General features: G+C 40.5%; 1 protein-coding gene across 15 annotated transcripts in view; it reads right to left on the reverse strand.

Moving 5' to 3' along the window:
* TCF4 (transcription factor 4) overlaps positions 1 to 27,670 on the reverse strand; it is a 646,703-nt gene that overhangs the window by 255,818 nt on the left and 363,215 nt on the right. For 10 of the 15 annotated variants that reach the window (XM_082244114.1, XM_082244117.1, XM_082244108.1 and 7 more), the window contains 2 exons: positions 19,512 to 19,641; positions 15,498 to 15,550 (listed from right to left, as the gene is read on the reverse strand). In XM_082244114.1, the coding sequence (XP_082100240.1) occupies positions 15,498 to 15,550; positions 19,512 to 19,641 (183 nt within the window). Of the gene's footprint in view, positions 1 to 15,497; positions 15,551 to 19,511; positions 19,642 to 21,016; positions 21,204 to 27,670 lie in introns of those variants that run through there. The other 5 variants (XM_082244112.1, XM_082244105.1, XM_082244116.1 and 2 more) reach the window with 2 other exon arrangements.

Genomic DNA, 27,670 nt, shown 5'->3' on the forward strand with positions numbered 1-27,670 from the left:
AATACATACGGTAAGTGTAGAAAACCAATGTTAGTGCAGGCTGCTAAAATATAATGTTGCGGCATAACTTGTACAATGCGGTGGCGAGCCCAAAAAAGGTAACATTGAGAGGGGTAACGTGATATGCAACCAAGCTTATAATTAAAGATGTCACATTTGCTTCACTGCTTTAGGTACGAGCAAAATACACAGACAGCACTTTTTCACCTTGCAACAGCTAATTAGGATTTCTCAAATTATTGCTTCTCCCCACAACCTAAAACAGCCGTCTGTGTGAACCGTGGCTTTGGGCAAAAGAGTTTTACGTTGTCTGTAGCATGTCTCAGGAGAAGCTTAAACACGACAGACAACTGTTTGTATTCATCAGCAATCCCTCAATTCACGAGTCAATGCTAGCCCAGGCTCAGCATTAAATAAATAAAGCCAAACATCATACATTTTTGGTTGTACTGCTGTGTTGATCCATGTTAAAACCTTGCACGCGGGAAGGTGTGAAGCAGCAATTCTAGCATCTATTTAAAGAAACACAAAAGCCCAAGCCATTTTAAAATAAAAAATACAGCGTTTTCTACAATATTTACCTTCTCTCCCCCAGATTCATCATTTCAGTCATTCAACGACAGTGATTTGACTTGTTTGGCGACATTCAACCCTCTTCCGGTGCACCCAGGCATCAAGCACCTGCCATAGTGAGGTCACGTCACCAGGCTGCTCTGGACTCCCAGGCGTGAGTAAGAGGGCATCACTTGGTGGCACTGCTATTTGAGCCATTCAGAATCCGCCCCCCGCTTGAGGAAGAAGAGGATCAAAAGGTACCCGGGACATCGTGTAACCAGACATCAGGATTTTAGGAAGTATTAAACCCAAAAGCAAACATTTATTATATTGCATCTTGTATATTCTCAGATTTCGAGGCTGCATTCCTATTATTTTTAAGACTTTCTTTCCTGGTGATCTTACCAGTCAGTCTGTTGTTTAACAGAACAAGCTGTCCTAAAGATGTAGCAGTTAGGGCTTGTCTACACTTGACTAAATTTTTAATGCTTAACAAATGCTCCTATAGCATTAGTATGGACGTTAGATTGGCGTCAATGAGCTTTAGAATGGGCGATAGACTGGCATCAATGAGCCTTAGTATGGGCGATAGATTAGCGTCAATGAGCTTTAAAATGGGCGATAGACTGCCGTCAATGAGCTTTAGTATGAGCGATAGACTGGCATCAATGAGCTGTAGTATGGGCGATAGACTGGCGTCAATGAGCTTTAGTATGGGCGATAGACTGGCATCAATGAGATTTAGTATGGGCGTTAGACTGGCATTAATGATCTTTAGTATGGGCGTTAGAATGGCTTTTTGCAAGCGTTAATGACGAGTTTAAAACATTCCCCAAACGCCTTATGCGCAGCTTTGAAACTCATTTTAACACTTCGTAACCGCACCACAAACTCCTGCCAGAGCGTTTGTGAAGCCTTACCATAGTTTTGAATGGGAGGTGTTGAAAGGCTTCAAACGCCTCCCGACTTAACATGAAGTTTCAATTTTGAAGCAAAGGGATGCTAACGCTTCATGTTTTGATAATGTGAACAGTGCTGTGTGCTGTCCATTGTATCATTTGCATAGGCGTTTGAGGGGCGTTTTTTAACATCCCCCAAACGTCTGCTTTTAATGCCAGTGTAAACTTAGCCTTAGAGGGTAGAGACAAACCATTTACCACTGACAGGGGTTCTTACAATGATTTTTATTTTTTTATTTATTTCAGGAACTTATATGGCCCTGTCAATTTACACAGTGCTTTACAGATATATTATACATTCACATCAGTCCCTGCCCTCAAGAAGCTTACAATCTAAGATCCCTAACTCACATTCATACATATTGTATACATATTAGGGCCAATTTAGACAGGAGCCAATTAACCTACCAGGAGTGAGGGTGGAAACCAGAGTACTTGGAGGAAACCCACACAGGCACAGGGAGAACACGCAAACTCCAGGCAGGTAGTACTGTGGTTAGGATTCAAACCAATGTCCCTTGTATGCTGTAACTGCTTATAAAGTGTTGGCTGGAGATTGGCTTTAATTTGTTAGTAGATTGAAATCTGCTAGTCCATCTAACACTCCCCTCCCCCCAGACTGATCATGCTGCTGTCCAAATGTGCCTCATGTTCTCCTTCATCCAGAGTGGTGGCATACTAATACAAGAGTTGTGTTACTGGCCAGATCACTGAAAACAAATGGAAGAAAACCTAAAAAGAGAAAACTAATGCTGCCACCACATCTACTGATTGGTAAGCTGCAATATGTTACATTTTTGGTTTTGGCTTTAATACCACTTAAGGTATTACAAAGATTGAAAAAAAAAGAAGACGATGGGGCCTTTAGAGAGGGAAGAAAGGTGAGTGCTGAGTTGGCCCTAGAACTTTTAAAGTGGTCAGTTCAGTGAAAAGAAATAGGTAGGATCTTTGCTGCCGGAAATGCTTGCTGTCCAGTTGTCATCTTGATGCTTTGAGTTTTACTTTCTAATTAAATGACCAAAAATATGTAAAAGAGAAAAAAAAATATTTTTTACTTACCGTAAAATCTATTTCACTGATGTTCATTGAAGGACACAGCTCCTGATTCTTCTTAACTATTGGGTTATACTGCTCCCTTCAGGAGTAGGACATTAGGCAGGAAAAGTCAACTCCACAGAGGGGTGGGTGCTGTGTCCATCAATGAACATCAGAGAAATGGATTTTACGGTAAGTCAAAAATCTCATTTTCTCTTTCGTTCATTGACGGACACATCTCCTGATTCTTCTTAACCATTGGGGTGTCCCAAAGTAGTGTTAAACATGAGGCGTGGGAAAAAAGCAGAAAAAAATTCCAAGGCTAACCATAGCCAACCAGGTAACATGGAGCTCAACCATAAACAACTGGAGCCCACCTGAAAAAACAATACACCCTCAAAGAGGACCAGGTCCTCTAAACAGCAGCCAGCAAAACCTTACGGCCAAAAGAAGCATCCACAGATGCCAACACATCCACTTTATAAAAATTTTGGAAAAGTGTGCACCAACGACCAGGTGGCCGCCTTGCAAACCTGCATAGCTGACACTTGATGACGGAAAGCCTAGGAGACACCAAGCGCCCTAATAGAGTGCTCCTTGACAGGGAAAGGAGGAACCTGACCCCTGATGTAATAGGCCTGAACCACAGTCTGTCTGATCCATCTGGAAATGGTCGCAGAAGAAGCTGACGACCCTTTGTGAGGTCCGTTCGTGAGCACAAATAGAGAGTCTGACCTCCTAAAAGACTCCATAGCTGCAAGGTACACCCTAATTGCACGGACAACATCCAAGGCATGCAAGGTAGCGTCCTTTGGATGTTGAGCCTGGGACACAGGGAAGGCAACACAATATCTTCATTCAAATGACAGTCAGAGACCCCTTTAGGAAGGAATGACTGACAGGGGCGAAGCACCAACTCATCCCTGTCAATCACCATGAGGTGAACGACAGAATAACGTGACAAGTTCCGACACATTGCGCGCAAAGGTGATAGCCATCAAAAAAGGCCACCTTCCGGGGCAGCGCAAGCAGGGAAAACCTCCCGAATATTTTCATAGGGAGGCTTCTGTAGAGCTGAAAGCACCACATTAAGATCCCGAGGCAGCAACGGAGCCCGCACTGAAGGAACCAAATGTCGGACACCCTGAAGAAAAGTACGCACCAGGGAGTGTGAGGCCAAAGGTCATTGGAAAAAGACCGCCAAAGCCGATACCTGGCCCTTGACGGTACTCAAGGCCAATTTCTGTTTAACCCCCCATTAAAGGAAGGTTAAGATCTTATCCACCGAGAAGGAGCGAGGATGAACCCCAAGAGAATCACACCACACAATGTACGTCTTCCACGTACGATGGTAGATCTTCCTAGAAGTAGATTTCCCAGCTTTCAACAGCGTAGGAATCACAGACTCAGACAAACCTCCATCCTTCAGCACCTGGCGTTCAACAGCCAAGCTGCAAAGCCATTGACTGTAAAGCAGGATGAGAGGAAGCCCCCATGGAGCATCGGCGACCAGCCGTACCCGATCGGCGTACCAAGACCGGCGAGGTCAGTTTGGATGGAATCCCCTCTGCTTTGATCCCGCACAGGAGTCATGGCAAAAATTTGAGAAGGGCAGCCCACCTTAGAATGCCGGCTACTTACCGAGCTGCCAGGACACTACTTGTGCCCCCTTGGTGATTGACAAATTAATTTGTACCGGATCAGATCAGACCTTCTTAGAAGTCTGGTCCGCAGACCAGTATTTCAGCCAGATAATACGCCGAAGGACTGTTTTACTTGATCGTTTCAACAAGTGTAAAAACATAAAAAAAACGTTATTTTGTCAGAAATCTTGAGTGAGTGCTTATAACTTCCTGTGCCCTCTCTTCTTATACAAACAAGGATGGCAATGCTGCTCCTCCTAGTTACAGTACAGTTGTTACCCTAGGACAGTAAGGGTGTTCCTGGCAGGATCACCAGGTGAAAAGAAAAAAGTGAAAAAAGAAAAAGCCAAATCAGCCACCACATGTAAGATCTAAGGACTACTAAGGTTCAATTCATTACTTTTTTTTTATTTTGGTCTTAGATACATTTCGGGGTTGAGGTACTAAAACTGGAGAGTTCAAAATCTGGTATAGCTCTGCATTGAAACCAATCAGCTTCCATTTTTTTTGTCAAAGCTTAATTGAACAAGCTGAAATTAGAACCAGATTGGCTACGATGCACAGCTGCACCAGATTTTTCACAGTTTCAGTAAATCAACCCCTTTAAGTCTCCACCATAATAAAAATACACACACGCACACACATAATATATATATATATATATATATCTTTTTTTTTTTTTTTTATCTAAACCATAGTAGTCGTACAGTTTTCATACAATTCCAAAGGGAGTCAGAGGACTTCACTGAATGAAAAACCATGTGTCTGGATTCGGAGAGGTTTTTTTTTTTTTTTTTGTTCCCCCACACAGTCTCCCATGAGAGGACATTTTTTAAATTCTAACATTACAGTTCCATGACTTCATCTTCTGAAACTTTGAACTCCAGAAGGACTTATCATTTGCTTGGTTCTATTCCAAAATCTTTAAACTGGATGACTCAAAATCCTGTATGACAATCAAATTATCACTTGGTGTGTGTACTGCATATACGCCACTGCAATTCTCTATTGGAAAATGATGGGAAAACCAGAGTGGAAGCTGGCAAGGCTACAAGGAATCTTAAACAAATCACTAAACATATTGGAAATTGTAAATTACTTTTTAGTGCAATCACTAAAACACATAAACATGTAATGGTTCCAGACCTGAAGCAAACATGCTTTCCCTATGTAGCCAAATCAACCAGTTGGCTTTAATGCCCTCTCTTCCCTCCCAGGTTGCACAAGCTCCAATACACTCCAGTCAGAGCTTAGGACCATGGTTCATGGGCAATCCTGTTGTTGGCAGCAATTCACCGGCATCAGGATCACTAACAGACCACTTGCCTGTTGATATAAGGGTTTATTCCTCGATAGAGGAACCAGTAGTTCCATTAAGGTAAGTGGACGCTTTTCCTCCATGATTTTGCTTCTGCTGCTGATTTGTCATTGGCAGCAATGTGGCCCGTATGGCATGTGAAACCATATACTTTTTGAAAACTGTGTATATGGGGTAAGGGTAACAGCAAAAAATTAGGTTTTAACTGGAATATACCTTTACAGAACAGCTCCATGCCTTAATGACAGGACAATACCAAAAAAAATATCAAGAAGAAGGATAAAGCAGAAGAAAGACAGATGTACAAGAAATACAGCAAACTGCAGGCACTGCTCAATATACCAAAGAAAGCAAAAAGCCATGGTGTTCCCTTCCTTTACATGAGACAACTGTATACTTGATAAGACCAAAAGCTACGTATACTGAGCCTGTGGCCAAGCTATAGACATTTAAGAATGTATATATTCCTAAAAAGCAGCAAATGAGCTTTAAAACAAGAGCCCACTAATCTCTGTAGCTTCATGCCCTGTGGAGCAATGTGGTGACACTAAATACAAAATATAAAAAAAAAAATATTTATTTATTTTTTAATTATTTCAGGTACTTAGATAGTGCCGTCAGTTTACACAGCGCTTTACACATCAGCCCCTGCTCTCAAGGAGCTTACAATCTAAGCTATATATTTAGTCACAGCATCAGACAGCACATCCAGAAATATTCATTATAAAATGCTCTGTTCAAACTTTCATTATGAGTGTGGCCTTGTTCGGTCTACATGGTACCACTGTATGTGGGAATGTAGTCATCCTCCTCAGTGTGCTCCCAGGATGGATTACAGTAGTTTGAACTGAGTTTGTCCGTGTCAGCACATAAAACCTATCATTCATAAAATCAACACCTACACAGCACTGCCTCTGGACTTCTTGAGTGACAGTCACTGTGCTGGTCCTCAGGGGCTGACCCTTGTGGGAAGTATCACCAGGAATTAATGAAATGGGGGTGCATGCACATTACAATAGGCAGGTGCAATGATTCCTGGGAGAGCACTGCTTGAAATTAACAAGTGGAAAAGGGAAGAAAGCCTATGTGGATAGCGCAAGGAAGAACACAACAACTAGGAAAAACATTGGTTGGCTGACTCAAATAAAGTGTGTGATGTTTAATACAGTGTGCTTTTGAACGCTGTTTTAGATGGAGGTTTTAGTGGCACTTTAAACAGCAACTCCACTCCATGCTGAGAAAAAAAAAACAAAAAACAATCCCTTCTGGGTGACATTGCAGATATTTTAGCAAACTTTGCAACAGAGTCCTTTTTTCTGTCACTCAGAAGAAAGAGCTGTTTGTTTCACCATGATTGCAGACTCTGATTCTGAACGGGAAGTTTTGGTTTATTATGATCACCTGGTGTACTCCCACTGTTCTAATGGGAAAAGCTGCAGGGTCTGCATCTCTCTGGAAGTATTTACCCCTCGGGGAGTATCTCATCAAAAATATATAATTCTTATTGCAGAGGATGCCTAAAATTTGACTTGTAACTTAGTGCAGATTTCTGGGAAAATCAGTGAGCCAATCACACAAGCAAAAATTACATTTCTGGGGGCATTTCATATACTAATGGTGTACAGACTGCGTTTAGGCTGCCATATTGCTTTGAATTTTACTGAAAATTACAGCGGCTGCAAATAAAAGGTAATTTTTAATATCATTACATTACAATATGGTTTGTGTGGCAATTGCATATTCCATAATATTATTTGCTATATTTTTTCCATGAAAGTGGAGTTACCCTAAAAGCAGTAGCTCTGAGAGGGGGCAAGCTGGACTGCTGAGAGAACAACTTGTACAACTTCAGTGTTTTTGCTGTGAACTGTGAGGATAAATTGCTCTCCAGTAAATGTTAATTCTGATCAGTTCAAACTTGTGAAGGGTGCATTACTAACATTCCTGATCTTGGATTTAGGATAAATACCCCTCCATGATGGAATGGATGACAGAGATGAAAGACTTCTGCCACATGGAAGAGAAATGTTATAGGTAAATGGAATACCATAGAAAATTTTACGACATGGAAAAATTGGTTACAGCTTTGAAACTCTGCTATCTACGAAAATGTATTCTTCGAATAATTTTTATACTACTGTCTTTTCACCAATCAGTTTGTAAACCTATATCGTTGTTAAACCTATGGTTATTTCCCTTATTTCCTTGGAATTTTATAAATAGCTGATGAGTACATCCTCACTCCTAGCTTTACTAATCCCTTTACTTACTAAACTCTTTAAATTCCTTCTCTGCCTCTAATATGTGTAACCATCTTCAGGTGATCCATAAATATTGTCATTTTGGTTCACACCGAAGAAGTGACTACCAACTATTGTCCAAAGGCCTACCATGCCTGGTGAAACAACTTGTCCTTTCCACCCAAATTTCCCACTGATATAGCTTAGCAAAAGCTCAAGTAAACAAAAAAAAAATAAATAAATAAATAGTTTAAAGAAAAATGTGTTGATTAATTATGAAATTACATTTTCTATACAAATTAGCTATTTAATGGCCTCAGGTCTGAAAATGTTATAACAGGCTGTTCTTGGCCCTGTATAGAGCCTGAAGGGCTAGAATGTAAAGCTTTAAAGCAAAAAAACTGCAGAGAAAAGTAATTAAATATACTTATCTTACCCCAAGCTTCCATTACCATTGCCGTCATCATCATTCTGTGAGATCCTGGGGAATGTTGAGTATCGAAATCCCATGAGAATATGCTTCTGCACTGTTCCAGAGCACCTTCTTGCAAGATTTGAGATGCTTAGCATTTCCCGATATCTGGCAAGAAGGATGGTGACATGACATCACCCCCTGCAGGTGATGTCACCTTAGTTTTTTTTTTTCTTCTTACATTATTATGGGGAAATGGTTATAATACATTAAGCAGACCCTGCTTTCATTTTAGGAGATGATGTAAGAAAGGAGCATAGAACATCAGGTAATTAACCCGCAGAATTCTTGTACACAGAAAAAAGGCTACAAGCTTTGCAGCTGAATTGTTTATGTGCTTTATGTAAAATGCATTAAGATAAAAAAATCTTCTGACTTTACAACTTTAAGGGTTGTACACCTGGGCCGAATATGAAGCGTCATTGGCCGGTTCAATAGAAACCGTTTGACATTCGGCCCATGCGTACGGTTCGACAGAAGCTTCAGTCAAATGGGGCATGGCTAAAAAAGGTCTGCCGACCGGCACTCGTTCAGCGCTCTTAGCCAATTGCTGAGAGTGCTGACCGGTGTGGTCTGGTGGGGGACCGCCCCCGTCAGAACACAATAGCTGAGCTGGGGAGATCACTGTACTAACATCAGATAGTTAGAACAGCAGCTCCTTCTGAGCTCTTCCATTTTTTTTTTCATTCTTCCAAGCTCTTCAGTTTTTCTCATTCAACCCACTGGCTTCCTTAAGTGCCGTACACACAGGCCGAATATCGGGCGGCATTGGCTAGTTCAATAGAAACTGTTTGACACTCGTGAGTATGGTTTGACAGAAGCTTCTGTTGAAGAGGCATGGCTGAAAAAGGTCTGCCAATCAGCACCCTATAAGCGCTCTCAGCCAATGGCAGAACACAATAGCTGAGCCAGGGAGATCACTATAATAACATCAGATAGTTAGAACAGCAGCTCCTCCTAAGCGCTTCAGTTTTTTTTTCCTTTCCTTGAATTAAAATAAAACTGCTAGTGTGTACCAGGCTTTAGGGCTCTTTCACACCAGATGCATTGAGCTTTGTTGATCAGCATTGGTCAACTTAGTCTCAACCAAGGGCACATAGAAAACAATTGATCACTGTTTGCTTTGTTCACACTAGTGATTGACCGATATCGTTTTTTTAATGCAGATACCGATATTTTGGTCATCGGATATCGGTATCGGCCGATATCGCCCGATATTTTCGGACATGTAAAAAAAAATGTTCTTTTTCTTTTTTCACAGGTACTCCTTGTGGAGCAATCTGGGGGTCTAAAAGATCCCAAACCCCTCCTCGCCAAACGCCAAGTTTGACTGTTTTGAATGCTATCAGATTTTTTACTTTGGCACCGGGGTACCCGGAAGTGATGTCTTCGGCGGCCGTGCAGGTAGGATGCCCGGGTCTCCCGGTGGGACAGGAGACCTGGGCGAGCCGCATGTGACTTCTCAGCTGCATCGGTTGTCATTACAAGACAGCCGACCGTCGGCTATGGACGCCGGTAACGGGGTGATGCCTCTAGCTGCAGGCATCACTCCGGTACAGCACTTTCCCAAAATATCGGTAATATCGGTAACCTCAGAGGCCGATTCCGATATATCGGGGAAAGTGCATATCGGTCCCCGATATATATCGATGGTGCTGATAATCGGTCGATCCCTAGTTCACACCACATATGCATGTATTTTTACGCAGCGCTATCTAAAACACCACATATCAATGTACTGCAAGGTATCACACTGTGGTAAATAAAACTAAATAAAGTGTTTTTGTAACATTCAATAAAGTTAAAAAAAGGAACAACAACACATCAGACTACCCCTACACAAACACACACCAGCGCATGCTAATTATACAAAGCATAATACACATGAGCTGGTGTGAACAGGCTCTTAGTTATAACCTAAACACTTATAATGCTACCCTTAACACCCAACTTATACTATTTACCAACTTGCTTTAGCAATGTTGAAATTTGGACCTGCCAATAAAGCTAGACTTGAATTATTCTATAAGTCTGATCATACTGGGTGCCACATCCCATATGTAGAATAGTATTCAATCGGCTAGGATTAGGGACTTTTTAGGCGCTTACAAACAAATTATTATAAATGTACAAATTGATACAATTTGTACTTTTATAATAATTCAAGCTTGACTTGGATTTCAGCAGAAGAAAAGAGTAGGTAGACAAATGCATAAAAAAGAGAAAGAGCAAGTTGCAATATAAAAGAAAATGAGATAAAGAAAGACAACAGGAATCGAGATAGATAGATAGATAGATAGATAGATAGATAGATAGATAGATAGATAGATAGATAGATAGATAGATAGATAGATAGATAGATAGATAGATAGATAGATAGATAGATAGATAGATAGATAGATAGATAGAGAGCAATGAATCAGAATATTCTCGGACACAGCAAAACAGTACATGGAAATGTAGTGGCTTGGAGCTCTGTGCTGGAATTGTTAATGTGCTTACTAGGGAAATAAATAAATAAGACCAACAAACAGCGCAGGAGGGGAAAATTCATTGAGATACAGCTGTTTTATACAGGCTGACACCTGGTTTATCAAGCACGCAGCTAATGATGCACTCACATCTCCACCGCTAGCTCAGACACCTCGCTGGAAAAATAAAGATGTTCTTTCTGCAATCTATGTAAATTTTCGAATAAATCCGTCGCGCAAATCTCTTTGAACATGCAAATCCATAAATCATCATTATGCTGACAAAGAAGTGAACTATCTCGTGAAATGAAGGCTCATTTCATCCCAAAGCCCCGCTCAGGTATGGGGCTCTGAACTTTGGGCTCCGTTCCAAGGCATTAGAGAATTTTCCCTGCTTAAGATTAGGGCAACCACAAATTCTAGTGTGTTTTGTAATTAATCAATTGGGAGTCTGGTCAAGTGAAAAAAAAAAGAAAAAGAACAAAAAACGGTTTTCGTTTCGAGTCGCACTTAACTTTTTTAGGTCTGGTGTTAATTAGGTATCCTGCATAAATCCAATAATGAAGTGAACAATGATTTTTAGAGATCAGAGCGAAGAAAGGAGTAAGAGTAAAAATCATCAGTTGTGAGATCTGCTCTAGGCATCTTCCACTCCAGGCAATGCTCTCTAGCCTCTTTGTCAGAGCAGATCTGAACACTGACGGTCAGACTGAGAGGTTTAAAACACACAGAAAAAAAAGAAAATGCAAGGACTGGAAACTTTAGTTTTTTGTCCTATTTATGAAAATGAAGCCATGATAAGGAAAGTAATCTGCTCAACAAACAAAGGGTTTGGTAAATACAACAAAGTCCTTCAATAACTGCAACCAAACAGACTGGATCACTATATAGGCAAGGCCTTATTTAACAAAAAGAACAATGACTCATCAAATAAAATATACATCCAGCCATAAAAATAAAAAGTATTATTAAAATGTGCAATATATAGGTAAAAATCATTGAAACAATTGTTGGACTAGTATACACAGACATTTGGGTTTTGTTTCTGATGTGATGGTAAAGAAATTTGTAGAGATCTCAAAGGACAATGTCAATTAGTACTGAACCCCACCCCACAGATAAATACTTACCTGCAGGTCTGGAGAACTTTACAGTGTGACCCGGCCTAGTGTCACACAGCCCTTTGTTAAAAACAGTCCTGTCTAGGCTCTAAGCACAAGAGCGCTCATTCATTCCTATGGTTGGGTCCATATTATGTAGGCGTCACAGCTATCCACAAGAGTATGGACAAAGCCATAGGGCTGTGGCAGTAAATGTAGGGCCTGGCCTGGTTTTCAAAAAAAGGCTGTTAAGGGTCATGCAGGTTTGCACAGTAAAGATCCCTGGAGTAGAACTGCAGGCAGGTATCTCTATCTCAATGAACCAAAGAACTTCATAAATGCAGAGCAAAACCATCATAAATGCACAAACACAATATAAACGTATACATTTTTCCCTGAAAACAGCTTGCTGTATTTGACTTGTTTTTAACACTGAGGTCCATACACCCTTTATAGTGCTGTGAAGTCATCACCCCCAACACGTTCTCTAAAGACGTGCTGAAATTGTGCTAAAGAAGAATACTTCCATACCATCTAAAACCATGCTAGTTAGTTAGGTGGTATGTTAACATTGATACGCAGAGGCAGAAAGTCTGCAAGTCTCCCAAAGGCCTTTTCCATATAGAAACGTTGATGCATTTTTTTGTCAATTAAAGGCTTAGGCCACCAAAAACGAGTGTTTCAGCTGTTGGTTCTCTTTATGGATTGAATCACATTAATGTTTCTCATAGCTCTCTGGATCTAGAGGGAGCCTCTCTGTCTCAAGTTCCCAGTTCTGCTCTTCATATTACTGCTGCTGTAATCAGAAATACCCCAATCAATACCAGCCTTTCCTGACCTTTTTACCATGGAGGAACTCTTAACGTAATTTCCAGACAACCCATTTTAAAATTGTTTCGTAAAAACTTTGAAATAAAGGAATAAATTATGTTGTTTACCTAGAATATTTGATATAATTCTTCTACACTCCATGCTTGATATAGAAAAAAATATTTCAGTCATTATAAAATTCTTCAAATAACATTAATGGCCAAGAGTATAAACAAAGACAATGAAAATTGTAGTGCCCCTTAACACTAATACTAACGTGTCCGGTTACATTGGTGGTTAGAGGAGAAGGGCCCCCTTACATTGCTCATCAGTTTGAGAAAATTGGTGGCCAGTAGAGTTGTGCACCTTTACACTGAATGTCAGTGAAGAAGTGCTCTGCTATATTGATGTAAACCCCCCCCCCCCCCACCCACCCCCTTACATTGCTGATTAGTGAGAACTGTCCCCTTTAATTGGTGGCCAGTGTTAGAAGTGCCCCTTACATTGACTTACACTGGTGATTATTGAAGAAGTGCTCCCTTACATTGGATGTTAGTACAAAATTGGCTCCTTGGCCTGGCAGTCAATGTAGGCAATATATTAAAGGAAAGTATGGTCAGAGCTATATTTGCTACACTTCTAGGTCACAGGAGTGCATTTTGTTCGGCACAGGCTTGGTAAAGATCCTGACCTTGCAGTCGGGATCCACCCAGATGACTGGACCGGCAGCTGGATCAGCTTCTCATTGACCCACTGGGAAACAGAGCCAGCAGCTCCCATCCCCTCAACAGCACAGTGTTCCAGTGAGCGCTGGAGGGGCAGAGCAGAGAGGTGGTGAATGACAGTAACCGGCTCTCTGCTCAGTGAAGACTGAGAACGGAGCAATCAGCGGTCTTTGATCGCTCAGTTCTCAGTCTTAGAAGTGGCGGAGGACAGAACGATGCTGCATCCACCAAGCTTAGTATATGCATTTTGTTTTTGTTTTTATGAAACCAGATCTTCGCTTTTAATTTGATGCTGTTCAAGGATCCCCTACAAACCTCTGGAGAAGCACTAGGGTTTCAAAGAAGGTTGTTTGAGAATGGAAAATGTATACTGTGAAATTGGTTAAAACGTTAACAGAAAGAGTAAACATGCCTCACAATGTCCAGGCAAGTGGAAAGCCAGAGAGATATGAAGCTGAGAAGTGATTCAACCCTACTGTTTAGGGTGGACAAACCCTTTAAGGACATTTAGGCCTATACAGAGCTTAAACCTTGTTAACAACCTTACAAAGTATGCATACAGCCAACAAGCCCATCTTCGATAAAAAAAGGCAGTAATGCACACAAAGAACCTCTCGCTTCAATCTGCACATTCTAACAGACCTCCACTCCCATGATGAAAGAGCTGACATGATATAAAAAAAAAATAACTGTAAACATCTATAAAATGATTCCATCTATAGTGTGGCCCGTATAACCGGTGTCATACTATCTACCAAGAGACTGAATGGAAATAAATATACAGAAATGAGAAAATGATTCTTCATAGCATATCTCTTTAGTCAGTGTAAATAAGGATGTATTGAGGATGGTGGACTGTGAAAAGAACCTCTGCCCCCTCTTCCAAAAAAAAGTTTACTAAACACATAAGCTTGGTGCTTGCACACTAGCTTTGCTTCCCTCTAGAGCAGTGGTTCTCAACTCCAGTCCTCAGGACCCACTAACAGGCCAGATTTTAAGTATTCCCTTGGGGAGATGCTGACTAGAGTACTGCAATCACTGAGCAGCAAATTATATCACCTGTGATGTATTTCAGTTATCTTGCAAACCTGGCCTGTTAGTGGGTCCTGAGGACCAGAGTTGAGAACCACTGCTCTAAAGTCGACAGTCACCACAGAAACCAAGTCTACTCGATATTGCCACCAGTGAAAAGTTCCTGGCTCTAACCTGCCCAGTCTTGTTTTACCATTGCCCAGTAATATGGGGCAACTGTAAGATGTACGAGGCTAAAACAGGCAGTACAGAGCTTGTGACCATTGATGCTGGCTGAGCTAGGGAGAATATCTTTGAGAAGTCTGCTTTGTGGTGAGTGCAAGTTTATATGTGATGGGAGGTGGCACAGACATACTTTAAATCAAACTTCTCAGTTAAGAAACCCAAAATGCTATCCCAGTTTCTGCTGTTATCTTCTCAGTTACCTAGGTTTAAAACCTAGTACTTCCAGTGATCCTCCTTCTGCCCTCACACAAATGCATTGCTCAGTGCCTGGGCAGTCAATAGGCAGGGTTGAGTGATGCCAGACAGGCTCTAGGAGTAAGAATTAAGCACCATGTATTGCATTTAGCAATTTTATTTTTCTCAAATGATAGGTTTGCTTTTAAGCAAAACTCCAGACAAATCTTTTAGTTTTTCAGAGAGGTAAATTGCCACCTGTGATCCTGTTGAAAGGAATTGTTCTCTTGCAAAAAAGAAAGTGATGGGAAATTTCACAAACAGTTTCAGGAATAACAAAACACTTTTTTTTTTAACAGCAGAGTCTGTAGGAGCCTGTGCCCCTATAGGGAGGGTTTTCCAAATATTTTTGCCATTGAAAGGTGTTACTAGGAAAGGAAATAAGAGTAAATCGCCCCAACAGGGGCAAACATAGCACCATAAACCTGCCTGACAGATATTCTCAAACATCCTCCCTCTCTCCAAAGCTCCAAAGCTTCTGTTTTCAGCACATTTCATTACTAGAGTCAGTGAAAGCTAGAATTCCTGTACAATCAAGGCTTTCAACTTTATTACAAGCATTGCTTCAGCACAAAAGCCAAATGGACACTGAATACCCAAATCAAGTCAACAACGAGCAGGTTTGTAAAACATGTGATATTTTCCAGCTCCAACTGCGTAAAACACAAGGGTACTTACTGAAGAGGGTAAACCGGGAGGAACTTTCCTTACTTTCTTTGCTTGCACCTCTGCTGCACAGAAAAATAGAACAATTTTAACTTGAAACAGTCATCATCATCATCATCATGGTCATCATCATAGTTTGTTTAGTTTCAAAGAGTTGTACTCATAAAAGTCTCCAAAACCATAATAGTATAAGCCAAAGAAAAGGTGAGGATAAAGCAATATTTTCACCTGTTAGGGTCTCGGGAAAAATAGGCTGATTTATGAGACTGCTATGGGTTAAGGACAAATTCACTCAAATTGATAAATGGAGTAAGATCGCTGCACTATATTCATATAAAATAATATGACAATAATATGGCAAACGGTATAATCCTTAGTGAGAAAAGCAGCTGACACAAAAAGACAGTAAACCTTATCCTCGATAAAATGGTAAAAAATGGTGTCGCGCTAATCAACATATAAAATGTAAGCTGACAATAAGAAGCGAACAAGTCCCAAGTGCAAATGTCGAGTCCACATAAATCCAGATGGAAGGGTGCAAGCAGGAGAGTCCACCACCAATCAAGTTACCAAGGTACTCTTACCAACTTTAAAGACCCCACAGGGTCAAACACGCTCTGAATGTGGATAGACAGGTGACAAAGGGAAACCAATCACATCGGTTCGTCTCCTCCTAAAATGACCAGATCGGACTCCCAACCGTTCCTTCAAACATTCACTGCCCACAAGAACTTCTCTCTTCCGGATCCACAGACGAGCAGCAAGAACAGCGCGGTCTCCTCCTTTGGCTTGGTCGTTTTAGGAGGAGACGAACCAATGTGATTGGTTTCCCTTTGTCACCTGTCTATCCACATTCAGAGCGTGTTTGGCCCTGTGGGTTCTTTAAAGTTGGTAAGAGTACCTTGGTATCTTGATTGGTGGTGGACTCTCCTGCTTGCACCCTTCCATCTATCTGGGATTTATGTGGACTCGACATTTGCACTTGGGACTTGTTCGCTTCTTATTGTCAGCTTAAATTTTATATGTTGATTAGCGCGACACCATTTTTTACCACTCAAATTGATGGTTACTGGCAGGTATTAATCACATTCTGACTTCTTATATCAGGGATTCCAGAAGTGAAATGACTGCACTTGAATTCCCAGTTCTCCCTAACTGCCATGGGCAATGGTGAAGCCAAATGATGGTGTCATCATTTCCTGATAGATTCTTCAGCATATAGACTATATATATATATATATATATATATATATATATATATATATACATACATACATACAAATACTCAATGAGCCCTGCTGAAAGAGAGGGTCATGTCCTATTGTGGATTTGTCGTGAGGTTATAAACTAAACAAGATAATCTCACCAATGAAGTCTCCAAGAAATGGCTAGCGGGCAATTAGACTAACTAGCACCAACCTAATAATAATAATACATTGGTTTTGACTGGCCTTATCTATAAACCATCAATGATTGCCTAATACTATTTGCAGTCATACACACACACACACACACACACACACACACACTCATTTGCCTCAACCTATTGGCTAAGATACACTATTCCATTCTTGAACAGATAAGGTCCCTTCTTCTCCCACATTATTTTGACAATGTTTATATAGTTTTCTATTCAACTGTATAATATACAGTGCCTTAAAAAAGTATTCATATCCCTTAAATTTTTCCACATTTTTTCATGTTACAACCAAAAAGGTAAATGTATTTTTATTGGAATTTTATGTGATAAACCAACACAAAGTGGCACATAATTGTGAAGGGGAAGGAAAATTATAAATGTTTTTTTAATTTTTTTACAAATAAATATCTGAAAAGTGTGGTGTGCATTTGTATTCTGCCTCCTTTACTCTGATACCCCTAACTAAAACCTTGCAGAAACAATTGCCTTCAGAAGTCACGTAAATAGAGTCCACCTGTGTGTAATTTAATCTCAGTATAAAATACAGCTGTTCTGTGAAGCCCTCAGAGGTTTGTTAAATAACCTTAGTGAATGAACAGCACCATGAAGGCCAAGGAACACACCGGACAGGTCAGAGATAAAGTTGTGGAGAAGTTAGAAGCAGGGTTAGGTTTTAAAAAATATTGCAAGCTTTAAACAGCTCATGGAGCACTGTTCAATCCATCATTCAAAAATGGAAACAGTATAGCACAACTGCAAACCTACCAAGGCTTGGCCATCCACCTAAACTGACAGGCTGGGCAAGGAGAGAATTAATCAGAGAAGCAGCCAAGAGGACCATGGTAACTCTGGTGGAGCTGCAGAGATCCACAGCTCAGGTGGGAGAATCTGTCCACAGGACAACTATTAGTCGTGCACTCCACAAATCTGGCCTTTATGGAAGAGTGGCAAGAAGAAAGCCATTGTTGAAAGAAAACCATAAGACGTCCTGATTGCAGTTTGGAAGAAGGTGCTAGGTCAGATTAAACTTTTTGTCCTAAAAGCTAAATTCTATGTGTGGCAGAAAACTAACACTGCACATCACCCTGAACCATAAAACCGTGAAACATGGTGGTGGCAGCATCATGTTGTGGGGAAGCTTTTCTTCAGCAGGGACAGGGAAGCTGGTCAGAATTGATGGGAAGATGGATGGAGCCAAATACAGGGCACTCTTGCAGATTGGACTTGAGACTGGGGTGGAGGTTCACCTTCCATCAGGACAATGACCCCAAATATACAGCCAGAGCTACAATGGAATAGCTTAGATCAAAACATATTCATGTGTTAGAATGGCCCAGTCATAGTCCTAAATCCAATGAGAATCTGTGGCAAGCCATAAACAGTGATGTTTACAGACGCTCTCCATCCAATCTGAGAGAGCTTAAGCTATTTTGCAAAGAAGAATGGGCAAAAAATTCACTCTCTAGATGTGCAAAGCTGGTAGAGACATCCCCAAAAAAGACTTACAGCTGTAATTGCAGCGAAAGGTGGTTCTACAAAGTATTGACTCAGGGGGTGAATACAAATGCACGCCACACTTTGCAAATATTTATTTGTAAAAAATGTGGAAAACCATTTATTATTTTCCGTCAATTTCACAATTATGTGGCACTTTGTGTTGGTCTATCACATAAAATCGCATGACAAAATGTGGAAAATTGCAAGGGGTATGAAAACTATTTCAAGGCACTGTATGATATACACTATATTATACTATTATTATTATAGTATTATTATTATTATATATTATACTATATATATGTGTGTCACAGGGCATGTTTTATGTATTTGTAATATCTGTATTAAGGCCTAGGTTGACAGGCTTTCGTTTGCATCAAACAGGTTTTGCATTCCAATACAAGTCCATGGCAGTGCAAAACCCACAAAAGGCAGGTCAAATGCAACTCGGAAAGAGGTCAACAGCAGGTTAAAGGCACCTGTCAATGATCTCAGGAGCATCTCAGACTGATTCCAACCACACAATCCCAAAGCCAATTGGCACAGGTCCTCTTTACATACATTGTACACAATCACAAGACAATGCTATACAAATAATTACAAATAATAATGTCAGAATACAGAAGCAAAACCAATCCCTACTTTGCGAAACTACAAACACCAGCATGCTATGATTAAGGCCCCCACAGCCGAAACATGTAAGTGTACTTATGCTGTACTCACCTTCAAGGTAAATAAACATAACCACAACTGGAAGTTACTGATTCTCTGGCAGTATACTATCTTACATACACCAGCATGCCATGACACCCAGTGCTACAATGGCAGTATTTCACCAACTGCCTGCTTCTGCCACTAACTGCCCAGCTCCTGTATTGGAATACTTCAATGTCCGGCGCTGACAGAAGCAGTGATAGCACTAATACATAAAGGCTTTACTGCAAGAAAAGTTTAGCTCTGGAAAGGAGGTAACAGCCACTGCAAGTGGAGACAGTGGCTGGCTGAGAAAGCCTCCATGCTTTTGTTATCCTGCCTGTCTCGCTGGGTCCCATGGTTTATCTGAGAGTGTAACTGGATACTATTACTAGGCAGAAAATAATAATACGCACCCATTGAGCTGCTATGAAAAGGCCTCCTCCTGGAGTTATTGCTTGAATAATGATAGTACTGTGAACCAGGCTTTGTGGGTGAAAGAGCCCCTGAATTGCCCATGTCCATTTCACCTCCGAGAAGGCTTTGCTGAAAAACAATGGGAGAAAAGCACATTTAATCTCATAAAGAGAGCAGAAAAAAAAAAGAAAACAAATAGAAAACGGCAACTACAAACAGCTTAGTATAAGCTAAAATTAATTTTTAACTGACAATATAAATAGAACATCCTTTCGGTCACTAATAATCAGTCCTTGTGATCCTCTGTGAAAAAAAGCAAATATGGCCGGCATAGAGAAAATAATATCCCCATAACTCTACAAAAGGTTCATGAATGTTTTCCTTTTGGCTACAACTGATGCTTATAATGCATCAACCATGTAAATACAATTCATTACAACAAGGATTATGTATTTATTTTAGCAAATATATTTGAGATTTCAGATATAATAACATCCAGCATGCTGGGATTTTTTTTTTTTTAATGGCAATTTATTTTTATTTTTTTGTGTGCATAGATGGAACATATCATAAGAGATAGAGCTGCTACAATTTTTTTTTGTTTTTTTTTTTGTGTGTGCATAGATGGAACATATCATAAGAGCTAGAGCTGCTACAATTTTTTTTTGTTTTTTTTTTGTTTTTTTTTTGTGTGTGCATAGATGGAACATATCATAAGAGCTAGAGCTGCTACAATTTTTTTTTTTGTTTTTTTTTTGTTTTTTTTTTGTGTGTGCATAGATGGAACATATCATAAGAGATAGAGCTGCTACAATTTTTTTTTTGTTTTTTTTTTGTTTTTTTTTTGTGTGTGCATAGATGGAACATATCATAAGAGATAGAGCTGCTACAATTTTTTTTTTCACTGTACAGTCCCAGAATGTAGGAGTTATAGAAAAATAAAGCAGTCAAAAAAGCAGATAAAACATTTTATGTAAATAAATTTAAGGGCTAACCGAATGCAACATTTTTTACCCTTGTTTAATTTTTGCGTCCTTTCTCACAGGTGGATAATATACACATACACATAATATGTGAATTGTTAATCCATAATACTCAAAAATAATAATGGCAACACTGTTATAAATATACCCATTACAAAAATAATGGTAAGATGCTCAAAAAATACACCCACCAGGAATTGCAAGCCCTCATATGGTTTATATTTTCAAGTAGATGAAAAAAAATAAATCCTAAAATAAAAATAAAACTTTGATTTGGGAATGCAGGAGAGTTGCACACAGTACAGATAAAGATATTAGTTGAAAAAAAAAAAAAAATTATTACAACAGCATGGCAAGTCAATGACAACATTCCCAGCATTGAAGTGAATGTGTATAGCAAGGTACCGTGCTTCTACAAAAATTGTCAACAGGGTAAAAACCGTAATAAAGCTAATAAGCCAACGTTAATCACAACAGCACAAATCTATTTACTATTTGCAATAGACTATGTTGAAACTTACCCGTAACACACAAGTCCCTTGATTACACCTAGCAGCGAATACATTGTTCTTTTAATTGTTCTCACATGGAATAAAGCAGGTGTAGATCTCTCCTCGTTTATATTAAGAACAAATTTATCATTTATAAAAAATAAAAAAAAAATTAGGAAAATTTAAAATTAAGTGGCGAGAAAAAAAAAAAAATCTAACTTTATCTGTACTTGTAATCAACTTTTTACCGAGTGAACTAATTACTGTACTTGATAAAGTACAGAATGTGTTTTGCCTAATCTATATTCTAATCACCGTGTCACTCACAACAGACTTAGTAATGCTTCACTAACGCAGTATTCACATGCAAAATACCCTAAATGGGCCAATTATGACTGTTCTGCTCTTCTCCAGTTAACCCACTGAGGACTAAAAAATATTCACAAGCCACTCCGCCACTAAAACAAAGAGCGCTTGTTTTAAAGGATTCCTAAATAGCTCAACAAAGGGGCACGTCTTCAGCAGGGAGCAGTTGGTCCAATATGACCCGTGACATAGAAACAGAAGAAATGGGAATATTCTGCTTCTGGGGCCATGTTTAGAACTTTCCAAACTATGTGTACTACGTGACACTAAACCAGCAATGAAAGGTCTTGGTGGAAATTTTGCAAATATTTGAATGATTTAGACTGTTATAGAAAGAATATTTTCTCATCCACCAAAAAAATTGAAAATTAATTTAGAAAAAAGATAGCTAAATGTCAAAGGCAGCAGTGCAAAATGTGATCAGAGGACTGCTCATATCCCACGTATAAGCTTTTGTGAAGCTTTTATTACTTTTATATTTAAATACAAAAATAAAAAAAACCAAATGGGGGAAAGTTCAAAACTGATCTTACAAAGTATTATTTTACTGAAAGGGTAGTTGATGGTTGGAATAAACTTCCAGCAGAGGTAGTGAGATAGTCAGCAGTAAGGCTACGTTCACATCTTGGCGTTGCTATTACAGGTGTTTTTATGGGCGTTTTACAGGCGTTTTTTGTGCAGGCTTTTTTTGATTGAATAGAGATTAGAGACCAATGGAAAACGCCTGTAATCTGCCCAAAAAGTAGCTCATGTACTTTTTTGAGCATTGGGCTTTTTGCTCACGGCATCAAAACGCTCAGATGTGAACAGGGGCCATTGAAATGAATAGGATTTGTCTTGTTGGGCGTTTTGAGAGCTGATCCTAGAGCAGAAAAATGCCCCCAAAACGCCTACATGTGAACGAAGCCTAAATGGCTTCAAACACGCTTGGGACAAATATAGGTCTAGGTTAACAAAAAAAAAAAGGTAGAAAAAATACAAAACGTGTACAAAATGATTTGTACTTTTTCCTATCCAGTCCTAGGATTTAAAAAGCTCTGCCAAACAGCACAGCCAAGCAGTTGACCTTTTTCCTACATCCAATAATCAATACAACTTGGTCACCTTTCAACTCCAAGCCTGTGACTGGACATTTATTGTCATTGTCATATTGTCATTTATTGGACATTTCCGGACTGCCCGCCACTGATTTATTGCAGCAGGCAGCCCCTCCTGCGCGAACCGACATATACCTATCCCACGCCTGCAGCTAGGAGGCGTGCTCCCGCCCCCACTCGGCAGCTGGGACTCCGATGTACCGGGCAGGTGGCTCCGATTACCGCCTGACACCTGCAATCGCTCCCCACTGAGAGAGAAGAACGGTCAGTTGTTGTAAACACAGCTGACCATTCTTCTCTCTGGAATGATCACAGAACTCCTGTGATCCTTCTATATAGGATCACAGGTCTCTATGGTCATTTCATAAGCACCGCCCCCACACAGTTAGAAACACGCCCCTAGGTACACATTTAACCCCTTGATCACCCACTGTGTTAAGCCCTTCCCTGCCAGTGTCATCATTACAGTAACAGTGCATATTTCTAGCACTGATTACTGTAGCAATGTCAGTGGTGTCCCCAAAAGTGTCAAAAATGTCAGTTCGGGGTCCAATCTGTCCGCTGCAATGTCGCAGTCCCATTAAAAATCACTGATCACCGCCATTACTAGTGAAAAAAAAAAAACAATAAAAATTACATAAATGATTCCTGTAGTTTGTAAACGCCATAACTTTAGTGCAAACCAATCAAAATACGCTTATTGCGATTTTTTTTTTTTTATTACCAAAAATATGTAGCGGACAACAAATTGGCCTAAGATGTTAAAAAATGTAGATTTTTACATTTTTTTTGGGGGGGGGGGGGGGAATGTTATATCGCAGAATGTGAAAAAATATATATTTTTTTTTTTTTCAGAATTATTGCTTTATTTTTGTTTATAGCTCAAAAAATAAAAATTGCACAGGTGATCAAATACCACCAAAAGAAAGCTCTATCCCTTCTAGATTGTAAGCTCTAATTAGCAGGGCCCTCTAGTTCCTCCTGTATTGAATTGTATTGTAACTGTATTGTCTTCCCTTACATTGTAAAGTGCTGCGCAAACTGTTGGCGCTATATAAATAATGTATAATAATAATTTGTGGGGAAAAAAGGACATCAATTTTATTCAGGTACAGCGTTACACGACCGTGCAATTTTCCGTTAAAGTAACGCAGTGCCGAATCGCAAAAAAAGGCCTGGGCATTAAGGGGGAAAATCTCCCGGTCCAGAACTGGTTAAAGCTGCAGCAGTAGACTGATGAGGTCATAAACTGTATCTACTTTCTCCTTATGTCAGCATGTTCCTTGTTAGCACATCTGAGTGCAGGTAAGAATGACTGGCTCTGAGTACTACCCCTCCTTCTCCCAGTCTAAGATCTACTGTACAGGGACCCTAAGTGCCGGTTCACACTAATATGACTTGTCAGGCGACTTGGTCAGCCTGGCAAGTCGTGCACGGTCGCGGTCATTGAGTAGTACAGGACCGGTTCTAATAGGAGCGACACAAGTCGCTCCGACTTAGAAAAAGGGTCCTGTACTACTTCGGGCGACCTGGAGCGACTTGCATTGACATTCATTTTATGAAGTCCGTGCAAGTCGCGCTGAAGTCGCGCTGCACGCAAATTCACAGGTGGCCCCCTAAGTCGGAGCGACCTAATGTGAACCGGCTGTAATACCAAGTCAAAGTAATGTGTTTATCAAAGGTAGGCAAATAAAACATTCTGTTGGATACAGAGATGGTTTACACATTTTTATATCTCTATACATTTAAAAATATGTGAATTAAAACAGCACAAATCACACGATTTTGTACAATGTAGATCTTCATTTTGATTGCAACTTAAGCATTTCCCAGAATATAAATACATTTTTAGAACAGAACTAAGATACTGGAACATCCCTAAATGTTCACAGAAATATGTTGACTCCCCCGAATGTTAAAATTATCCAAAATAAAATAACAGAGCAGTAGGGTCAATAGAAATGTATAATTTTTCTTTTAGGACACAATACTTGGCAAATATGTCATGTTGTCTGTTTTGGCAATCCCTCTCCTTTGGAGCAGTTGTGTGACTTTTAGCAAGTCAGCAAGGAAACATAGATAATTGGATTCAAGGTACTGCAAACAAAATAATGCACTCCTTTCCATCTAAAACCCTCATATATGGGACTTTGCCTTTTAACCCAAATTTGATTCAACATGCATTCCAATATTTTGTATTATGCAAATCTACAGTATCTCACAAAAGTGAGTACACCCTTCATATTTTTGTAAATATTTTATTCTATCTTCTCATGTGACAACGCTGAAGAAATGACACTTTGCTACAATGTAAAGTAGTGAGTGTACAGCTTGTATAACAGTGTAAATTTGCTGTCCCCTCAAAATAACTCAACACACAGCCATTAATGTCTAAACCGCTGGCAACAAAAGTGAGTACACCCCTAAGTAAAAATGTCCAAATTGGGCCCAATTAGCCATTTTCCCTCCCCAGTGTCATGTGACTCGTTAGTGTTACAAGGTCTCAGGTGTGAATGGGGAGCAGGTGTGTTAAATTTTGTGTTATCGCTCTCACTCTCTCATACTGGTCACTGGAAGTTTAACATGGCACCTCATGGCAAAGAACTCTCTGAGGATCTGAAAAAAAGAATTGTTGCTCTACATAAAGATGGCCTAGGCTATAAGAAGATTGCCAAGACCGTGAAACTGAGCTGCAGCATGGTGGCCAAGACCATACAGCGGTTTAACAGGTCAGGTTCCAATCAGAACAGGCCTTGCCATGGTCGACCAAAGAAGTTGAGTGCACATGCTCAGCGTCATATCTACAGGTTGTCTTTGGGAAATAGACGTATGAATGCTGCCAGCACTGCTGCAGAGGTTGAAGGGGTGGGGGTCAGCCTATCAGTGCTCAGACCATACTCCGCACACTGCAGCAAATTGATCTGCATGGCTGTTGTCCCAGATGGAAGCCTCTTCTAAAGATGATGCACAAGAAAACCCACAAACAGTTTGCTGAAGACAAGCAGACTAAGGTAATGGATTACTGGAATCATGTCCTGTGGTCTGATGAGTCCAAGATAAACAGATTTGGTTCAGATGGTGTCAAACGTGTGTGGTGGCAATCAGGTGAGGAGTACAAAGACAAGTGTGTCTTGCCTACAGTCAAGCATGGTGGTGGGAGTGTCATAGTCTGGGGCTGCATGAGTGCTGCCGTCACTGGGGAGCTATAGTTCATAGAGGGAACCATGAATGCCAACATGTACTGTGACATACTGAAGCAGATCATGATCCCCTCCCATCAGAGACTGGGCTGCAGGGCAGTGTTCCAACATGATAACGACCCCAAACACACCTCCAAGATGACCACTGCCTTGCCTAAGAAGCTGAGGGCAAAGGTGATGGACTGGCCAAGAAGGTCCCCAGACCTAAACCCTATTGAGCATTTGTGGGGCATTCTCAAACAGAAGGTGGAGGAGCGCAAAGTCTCTAATATCCACCAGCTCCGTGATGTCGTCATGGAGGAGTGGAAGAGGATTCCAGTGGCAATCTGTGAAGCTCTGGTGAACTCCATGCCCAAAAGGCTTAAGGCAGTGCTGGAAAATAATGGTGACCACACAAAATATTGACACTTTGGGTCCAATTTGGACATTTTCACTTAGGGGTGTACTCACTTTTGTTGCCAGCTGTTTACACATTACATTACACTTCAATACCGGGCACTTTTCCCCCTTCCCGCCAGGCCAATTTATAGCTTTTAGCGCAGTTGCATTTTGAATGACAATTGCACGGTCATGCAACACTGTACCCAAACCAAATTTATGTCATTTTTTCCCCACAAATAGAGCTTTATTTTGGTGGTATTTGATCACCACAAGGTTTTTCTTTTTTGCTAAACAAATAAAAAAAGAATGAAAAGTTTGAAAAAAAAAAAATGTTTTTTTGTTTATGTTATACAATGTTATAAATAGATACGTTTTTTCCTGCACTGATGAGCACTGATGAGGCCGCGCTGACAGGCACTGATGAGGAGGCACTGATGGGGTGGCACTGATATGCGGCACTGATAGGCAGCACTGATAGGAAGCACTGATATGCAGCACTGATGGGCACTGATATGTGGCACTGATAGGTAGCACTGATATGTAGCATTGGTGGTCACTAATGGGCACTGATAGGCAGCACTGGTGGGCAATAATGGGACTGGTGGGTGGCACTGATAGATGGGAACTGGTGGGCAGCACTGATGGGGAGGGCCCTGGCGGGCAGCACTGATGGAAAGGGCAATGGATGGCTCCCTGAGCCATGATTGCCATCCCTGGTGGCCATGGTGGGCATCCCTGGTGGTCATGGTGGGCATCCCTGGGATCATGGGTGGGCATCCCTGGTGGTTCAAGAGGCACCCCTCCAAGGGTCTGCACTGGTAATCAATGCTCTGATTACCAGTGCAGACCCCCCTGTGGCAGGAGAGCCGAAGATCGGCTCTCCTCTACTCGTGCCTGTCAGGAAAGCCGATCAACAGCACTTCCTATTTACTATGTGACCAGCTGTGATTGGTCACAGCTGGTCATATGGTAAAGAGCCAACATCAGTAGTATCTTTACTGGGATCGGAGATGCGGTGTGTCAGAGTGACACGCCGCATCACCGATCGCTGCTCTGCGCACCCCCGAGGGGCGCGCAGAGCGCATTATCCTGCCGCCGTCATATGACAGCGTGTCAGGATAATACAACCACCTTCCTGCCATCATTTGCCTATAGGGCGGGAGGGAAGTGGGTAATGGCTGTGTGTTGAGTTATTTGGAGGGGACAGCAAATTTACACTGTTATACAAGCTGTACACTCACTACTTTACATTGTAGCAAAGTGTAATTTCTTCAGTGTCGTCACATGAAAAGATATAATAAAATATTTACAAAAATGTGAGGGGTGTACTCACTTTTGTGAGATACTGTATATAAATCTTGGAAAACAGATTTGTAATTCCACAGCATTAAAGCAAAACTCCAATCTTTTCAAACATGTTTTTAAATATAAAAAATAAATATGCACACTATATTTTTAAGAATTCTAATCCCCACCCCCCCACCCCTCTAGTTGACAGAAATCAACACACAGCTTGAGGTCAAATTACAGGTTCAAACAAAAAAAAAAGGTTTTACTGGCATTTCCTTGCATGAAACATCCCACTTAGCACCCCTTTGAAAGATTTCAGTGAGTGCTGTGACATGGCCGAATACCAATAT

Source organism: Pelophylax lessonae (assembly GCF_965119305.1).
Source record: "Pelophylax lessonae genome assembly, chromosome: 1".
In the NCBI taxonomy this organism is placed as follows: domain Eukaryota; kingdom Metazoa; phylum Chordata; class Amphibia; order Anura; family Ranidae; genus Pelophylax; species Pelophylax lessonae.